The 8,376-nt window shown below is 39.6% G+C and overlaps 1 protein-coding gene across 1 annotated transcript; it reads left to right on the top strand.

Annotated features, from left to right (window-relative positions):
• The first annotated feature begins 1,913 nt into the window (after window positions 1-1,913).
• Window positions 1,914-7,890, top strand: LOC138003238 (uncharacterized). The gene is made up of 3 exons (XM_068849197.1): window positions 1,914-2,146; window positions 5,677-5,851; window positions 7,655-7,890. Exons 1-3 carry the CDS (start codon window positions 2,041-2,043, stop codon window positions 7,749-7,751), a joined length of 378 nt encoding a protein of 125 aa, XP_068705298.1. The 5' UTR covers window positions 1,914-2,040; the 3' UTR covers window positions 7,752-7,890.
• The last annotated feature ends 486 nt before the right edge of the window (window positions 7,891-8,376 follow it).

Genomic DNA, 8,376 nt, shown 5'->3' with positions numbered 1-8,376 from the left:
TTACAGTACGGACCATTACCATGGAAATGGTCTGTTTCCATATTTTTTTCTCTCTCCCTGAGCGAAAAAAAAGCGGAATTTCATTTTTCTATCCCAACGTAGGAAGCGATATTTAGTTTTGCATGTAAAAGTTTACCGTCCAAAGTTCGCTGATGAAAAGACAAAGAAATCTTACGGACATTCTGGCACCAAGCGGAGAAGTGTCCAATCACTCAAACAAACGATGCATATAATAAAGGGGGTAGTTTCTAAAGAAACTGTGGTGCTTCGTCGGTGGGGAAGTAGTATACAAAAATTTGGTTTTATCAACAGAGTTGATAATGTAAATTGGCCACCGTACAGAGATTCTAAAAGCTGACGTTTCGAGGGTTAGCCCTTCGTCAGACGAAGGGCTAACGAGGGGCTAACGAAGGGCTAACGCTCGAAACGTCGGCTTTTAGAATCTCTGTAGGGTGGCCAATTTACATTATCAACTCCGTTAATGATAAAACCTAATTGATGCATATAATAAACAACAACTTGGGAATATAGGCCCTCGGTCATTTTCGTTCCGATACGTAGTACCAGTAACAACCTCGGGCTAATCAATATATATTCCACAGAACGACCCTCGCGCTAGGTTAGTATAATTAAGAAGTTATCATTCCCTACCTGCTGTTACAGGTCTTCCACCTGTAAGGTGGCATATCACAGAAACAGACAAGACAAGGATGTGAAACCATTTCATTCTGAAACAAGCGGATAGAGAGGTCTCTTTGCTCAGAGTCTTCTCGTTGATAGAGTTAAGACAGTTGATTACTCGTTATCTTTAGTTTACCACACCCAAATGTTGTCATTTTCCTATAGTTATACTGACTTAGCTGGTGATTTTGTTTCGCGACATGTCCAGTGCCACTGTCCTCTTTCTTTGATTGATCACTTTTTGTGGAGGGACGACATTCCAAATTCTATCTAAATCTTGCATCGTACAGCAAAATTACAATGAAAATGAAGAACGTAGAGAGACACAAATTACTTCTTTTCTCAAAATGATCTCCATTTGTAACTTAATATCCGCGAACTCTTCTCGTATAAGAAATTGTTGGGTGGAGCTAAATAGTTGCTTGCTCGACGGTGAATTACACTGGCTGCTGCAGGTCCAGCTTCTCTTTGTTTGTCCCCGAATAAACTGATCAATGGTTATGAGAACCTGTCATCAACCATGCAAATTGCATACAATGAATAATAATATGTGAATACTCAGATCCTAAACCGAGTAACACAGTACCCGTTACGAACTCATCACTTACTAAAATGGCCACCCCGGCAGTAATTAAAAGAGTAGCTTTACAACGCGAAATACCGTACTGCACGCACAAATTCTGAGCGAATTGTCTTTAACTGATGATCTTTAGTGATTCCTTCTGTTCACAGAGTCCGCAAAAACTATAACCGTTTATGACAAGGCAGTAAAGTATTATCCAATGTGCCATTTGAACCAGTCACATGGTTTAATGTAAAGAGGGTTATATACTTTCACCAAAGAGGTTTTTAAGCAAGATTTAACTAAGATTGTACAGTACCAGACTTCGTGTTGATGATAATAAAGCAATCCATATTAGATAGTAGACGTATTCATGTGCATAAACTATTGGTTTTCTGGTTTTCTTGGGAGACATAACAGCGCGTGTAACCAACCCTTTGATCGTGCTAAACGTCTTATAATTGCCAAGGTCAAGAACCATTTGGTTTATCTATGGAACTCAGTCTGTACCCTTTTCCTCAAAGGAAATTAATTTTGAGCTTTACAACTTTTTATTATGCAAACATCCCATCGTGAACTGATAAATGTTTGCTGACAGTGTCTAAGTTATTTGGACACGTTGCGTTAAAGATTCATTGTCTATCTCCTTGTTCACGCATGCTCTTTTAGTGGCTGGGTCCGATTACGGAAGTAGACAAGGGAATTATCTTCTTTTCCAGATATTTTGGTCGATGAAAAATCCCGTGTTCTTAATTTACGATCACGCTTTTAATCAAATGTGTCCCAAATGAGTTAAAATGACAGAATTGGGGCGTGTAGTCTTCATCGTAGTAGTTTCTGTAATAACGATGTCTCCGAGAACAACAATGTGCGTACGACACGACACGTTTTGGGGCGAGAAAGGTAAGACATATTTCTTCACTTGATCTTAATCTGCTTGTTTTTAACCTTTGAATTTTTATTCGACAAAAAATTGCAAAGAGTTAAAGCATCAAAGGTGCAAAATGTTATCACTGCGATTCATAGTCTGATATCTTGTACGCTAAGCTTGTTTCACCATAGGGAACTCTATCAACAACGAGGAAGGATTTTACCGTAGTTACGTTCACGAATTATCTATTTTTGCTTTAAAGGTATTTAGCTGTTATCCCCACATCAAAACAAAGTCTTTGAAATCCGTTAGCTTCTTGTAGTGTGTTGTAAAGCGCCAGACTATGAACCTGGAGAGTGTGTTTAATTTTTGTTCCTCGCCGCTTGAGGTCCCAACTTCCGACATTGTTAACTAAGAATGTGTTAGTGTTTCGAAGCCTTAGGGGTTAGTCAACGTCAAAGACTTAATGGTTCAAGAAGTTAACTGTAGTGTAAACTATACACTCTCAATTTTGTAGAAACTCAATTCAAGTTTCGCCGGCGCGATTTTTACTGGGTTGCCTTATAAGGCAAACCCAGTCGAGGTCTTCGTTTAGTTTGTTTGTTTTCTTTTTTTTCTTTTTTTTAGTTTTTTTTTTTTCCGTGTCGGTAAAAGTCTTGCCTGTCACTCCCCTGGTAAGTGGTGTCTTTGTGTATAGAGCCTTCTGGGCGTATTTTCTTAGGATCGAGAGGGTAGTGGAACTGCGTAGATTTCTCTGGTGGACACAGTAGAATCATTAACTTAGCCTGCAATGGCGTCGAAAGTCATGCAACGCGAATGGCGTTTTAGTGGATCCTTAAACAAAATATACCCTTATGGAGCTCAATAATGGAAAGTCAGTTGGATAAACTAGGCATGAATCTCAAAAGCGACGAGTACTGGACCTCGACAACAATCTATCGCCCGTCGAGACGAAATTAAAGTGAGCAGTATTTACCTGAAGTACATGGTAATTTGACACAATTGAGTTTCTTGTCTTCACGCACGCAATCAAATAGGAAGAGGTTTTCGCCTCTAAGAGCAAATATGTTGTTTGTTTCAATAAAATTTTCGCTGGAAAAGGATTCTGTGGTATTTTCTGCCTTTGTGAATTATAATATCATGTTGTGTATTGAATTTTCGAGCTTAAGGTTGAAATGTGATATGGGAGAAGTTTTTTAGTATTGCTCTGTAAGCAGTAAGGGTTCACAGGCCTGTTGGAAGCGTGCTTGAGTTTCAACAAAATGAGCCCCAAAATCAGTGAAAACTTGTGACGCAGATGAATAATAAAGTAGCTGCTATTTCCAAAATGATGGAATTACCTGGTGATAAATAACGTCGTACGTGTCTTGGAGAGTAAATTTTGACTTTGCATAAATAAGAGTTGGGCGATTGTGATCTTTGTTTTGACTTCGCTCATTTCATTGTCAAACTTTATAACACTTGACAGAAAAAGAAACTTACAAAAACCCGGTATCTTGCCATCATTTGACACAGATGCTTCACTGTTTGGCGAGTAAACATACAGCGGTAACTTAATCACGGCGCCCGCTGAATTCCGGCCAAGTCACTTTCGATTTTGCAATTTACTTGAACGTAGCAAAAATCTCCCAAAATGTTTGTCGCTGATCGTAACTTTTTATATTCTATATTCACGGTTCAAAATTAATGTTGTTTTGATGTCGTAAATATTTTATTCTCGATCGACCGTCCGGTTTCTGAAAACTGTGTATCGATAGTTATTTGCTTTTTCATCAATATTTGTTTTGCATAAAGCAAGCTAAAAAGATCTGTACCTTGCTGAGTTCGCATTTGTTAGAGTTAATAGTATTTTCGGTCCGATGCTTCTTTTTTAGGAGGGGTACGTTATTTTGGTCTCCCATCCAAACACTAACCCCGCCCGGCAGGGCTTAACTTCAGTGAACTTTAGTATTAGAAAGCCTTCAGATGCTCAGAGGGCACACTTGTGGTAAAAAGAAGTTGTGAGGGAACTTGAAAATTATCAACATGTCAGCCCAGAAGCCAATGTTTCTCGCTTCTCTTTTATTTGTTATTCTTCAGAGACTGGAATGCTGTATTTCAATACCACACAATTCAGTGCCTTCTGATTTTCTGTAGCACGTACCACAGGCAACCCAGTGTATGCTTCACAGAAGCATCTCGTTATTGTAACTTAACGTAAATTGAATAGCATTTTAAATTCACAAAGGCATGGATTTGATATTATAAAAACGTAACTTAACTGTTTTTACTGAAAGGCTTTTCATCAAAATGTTTGGCACAAACAAAATGATATTTCCAGTAATGAATGGCCTCCACAAGTTGTTACCATTATTGCCTCTTAAATACCTCTGCTTTATGACGGAAGTTGTAGCCCAAGAACTGTTTAAAATGCTTACAGCAAGTGACTCCTCAGATTTTAGTTCATTCTAATATTTTCTCAAAACACTGACTGCGCTTTGGGTGTCACGTTAACGACGGTGCCTACTATTTTTATTGCGCATACGTTCTGCGCATCTCGAGATACTCGGATTTCCTATCGGGGATGCTTACTAATACATGGGTATTTTTGCGCGGTTTAAATCTATCTGGAGAAAGTAGATCTTAGTAAGTACTCTTGGTATCCAAAAAGAAGATTGGGGGTAACCATGCATTTTTGAGAGATAATTAAGCTTCAATTTGGGAAAGAACGCCATACATTGCTTTGTATTTTAAAGCTTTTTACAAATATTATTCATGAATTATCTTTGAAAAATGCGCGGTTACCCCCAATTTTCTTTTTGGATTTCAATAACACTTGTTAAGATCTACATTTCCTGCATAATCACACACCAGGGCAAGAATATCTTTAATTAGGTGGCACCGTCCTTACTACGTACTAAACTATCGCTAACGGTTTCAGGTGCGTCTGAACCCGCAGTTCCAAAAGTAATTTTCAGCGGAGACATCTACCCTGATTTACATATCGCCTTCGTGTTAACTCGGCCTTCAGAACCAAGCAAACAACAACGCGCGTTTGCTTAAATGATTTGCTAAACTTAATACTCGATGGTCTTGTCTTGCTGTGACGGAAGCAACTGTTGATGCTTTAATAAGAAATTAAAACGAGTATTTTCACGCGTCTGCATTCAGAATCCTTCCCATGCAGGGTCGACGAGGCTAAAGTTTAATTGTTTTAAATAAAAACAAAAATCTCTCTGCTTTTCTTCTGCCAGTATTCCGTTTGGTAAATCAGTGAGGTTTCTGTCATAAGATAGTCGTCTCCAGTGATTGCCCATGCCACTTAACTCTTAACTCAAATGTAAATAATTCTCTCTTTTAAGGAGCCCCCTGGTAGGAGCCTCCCTAATATTCCTTTTATCTTTCAGTCAACCTTTGCGCGTAACTTTCCATTTTTTAGGTCACATTGTGGCCATAAACCGAACCGGAAAAAAACACACAACGAGAGCCACAATTTTAACTCAGTTAGTAATAGCTTTATAGCCCTTTTGGTGTTTTTGTAAAAGGTCTGATTCTAGATAAAATAGTTGCATCGTTGTTTCAGCGCCGCCTGGATGTCAGCCATGTCCAAAGAATAATGAAGGATTGTTCGATACACCAGTTTGCGGAATGAACGGCATCGCTTACAAGAACTTCTGTTATCTTACATTGAGGAACTGCATCGCTAAAATATTGAAAAAGGAGCTAGTAGTACCGTCAAAGGACCCAAGCACATGCGGGTAAGACCTGAGTTGTTCGCAAGTATCAGCTCCAGCAGACTGAGTCTGAGTTGAACTGGCACGAGCATTCCCAGGAAGCCCAATCGTAATTTGTACAATTCCACTTAGAGCGATTTTCAATTGAGTGTCGTAAAACCAAAACCAAAGTAATTACTTTGGCCAATCAAAAACGATTGAGACAATCCAGTAAACCAATCAAAACTCTAAGTAATTACACGTAGCCGACACTAAGCGCGGGAAAATGTGCACGCGCGAGCCACGATTGGTTTTGGTTTCACTTCTGATTGGTTGAAAAGTAGCGCGAGAACCTTGAACCAATCACTAAGTGAAGTAATCATATACCAAAGCAATAGGCCAGTTTCGTATTCTAACGATTGGACTGGATCTAGCATGAAATGGAGGCTAATGCGGGCAATTTAATTGTGGGAGGCGCGGTGGCCTCATGGTTAGTGCGCTCGACTCCGGATCGAGTTGTCCGGGTTCGGGTCCTGGCCGGGGACAAGACACTTTACTCCCACGGTGCCTCTCTCCACCCAGGTGTATAAATGGGTACCGGCGAATTTAATGCTGGGGGTAACCCTGCGATGGACTGGCATCCCATCCAGGGGGGAGTAGAAACACTCCTAGTCGCTTCACGCTACAGAAACCGGAGATAAGCGCCGGCCTGATGGGCCTTCTAGGCTCGTAAGCAGACTTTACCTTTACCTATTCGGTAATTACTTTCGACACTCAATTGAAAACCACTCTGTCATACAGACCAATTTCATAAATGGCGAACAATTTTTCATTCTTTTGTTTTAATGCTAATAAGCCTTTCTAGCCTCGCTGCGACGAGCAAATTTCGAAAGAATATTTGTTTCAAAATGAGGGCGGTAGGTCTAATTAGCATAAATAATTTGGCCGCTATTATGAAAGAGGTCTATAGAAGTAGCAGTTAGACCAGTTATGGTGCTCTCAATGAAGACAAACGTTCAGGATTTTTTAACATTCTTTTCGCGCTTTTTGGAATTGAAAAGGGTTATAGCCAACTCGGCGGAACAGCTCTTTGCCTGTTTACTATCTCACATTCAACACGCGCTCAGGAAATTTTTTTTTAATTTTGGGTGAGGCTAAATCGCGTAGAGGGGCGTGGGCCGTGTTTGTTTGATGATAAAAAAAAGATATATATTAGCTCCCTCAGTGCTCGGTCCAAATTTGTCTTAGGTCTTGTCTGTTTCGAGAATTTCCAGTCGTTGATAAAAAAAAGGGTTAGGGTTAGGGACCCACGACCCACTCACCCACGCGGATTAGACACTCTCTTATTTTTTGATTGCACCAGCAAGTAATCAAGGACAAATATTGACGTTCACTCAAGAAACACATGAAGTAGTAATTTAAATTTATCGTGTTCCCCTACGTAGACGTACTGTGAGAACTATGAATGACTAAAAGTAGTAACTATATACAGAATAGCGGTTCTGCGTCAAGCGGATGACGCGGATTGATCTGCATCCATAGTCCCTAACCTTCACCTAGATTTCAGATACCTGTCTCCCCCTCGACAGACAATGAAGGAAGTCAGCTCCTAGACCAAATGTGACAAACCCCTTTCATACCCTCAGGAAGTTTTTCCTTCTGACTTATGGTAAAACGTTCATGGTTACAGCTGAAAGTGAAAAATAAGTCGTTAAGACAGTTAAATGTAACTGTTTTTAACAGTTAAAGTTAAAATTATTGGCTTAACACCACTTCTATCGCCTATTAACTTCCAGTAATAAACGCAGGAATTTATGCATCATAAATGATGCTCCTCTTTCTTCTCAGATTGCAAATGAAGTTATATAATTCATTTAGTGGATCCCCCTTCAGGAGAAAGAAGAGGAATACAAGGCCATTGGGAAGAAACACTGATAGCTCGTAAAGTTCGTGACCACTAAACGGTAGCAAAGAAGCATTTCGGCCTTCATAAAAAAAATCTGTTCACGAATCGAGTGAGTTTCTCACGCATGAGAACTGAAGCCGACTATCTTCATACCTTCACATGGTTTAGAAAAATCGCAAAAATATTCCGTCCTACAAGAAACCGATGATGTAAACGGCATAAGGTAGAACATGGAGATTGTTATGACACTCAACAAGTTTTTATGTTTCACGGTTGTTTTGGCCCTGACAATGTACAAATTACACCCTTCTTCTGCCAATCAAAAGCTTCGGTTAATTTGTTCAAAACTCAGTTGTGAACCCGCGAAGACAAAAGCTGTGCATGACAGTCAAGTTAAAAAGAGGAATAATGTCAGTTTAGCCGCTTTTGAAGTTTCCAGATTTCCATAAGCAGTCCAGCTATATATATGAACTATGGTCATAGCAACTCTTTTTAAGGGTGACCTTGTGAAGTCCAGGAATTTTCAGGCGGCGATCTTGCACTCTTTGTAACTCGTCCAAAGAAAGAAAAACTATTGAATTAACAAATTGGTTTAGCACCTTTGGGATTTTCGGCCCTATAGAGGCGATTTATTTGAACGTGGAATTATCTTTCATCGAAAGGA

Source organism: Montipora foliosa, chromosome 5 (genome assembly GCF_036669935.1).
Source record: "Montipora foliosa isolate CH-2021 chromosome 5, ASM3666993v2, whole genome shotgun sequence".
Taxonomy (NCBI): domain Eukaryota; kingdom Metazoa; phylum Cnidaria; class Anthozoa; order Scleractinia; family Acroporidae; genus Montipora; species Montipora foliosa.
Note: the sequence above shows the minus strand (reverse complement) of the source record. Positions and strands in the feature narration are given on the sequence as shown.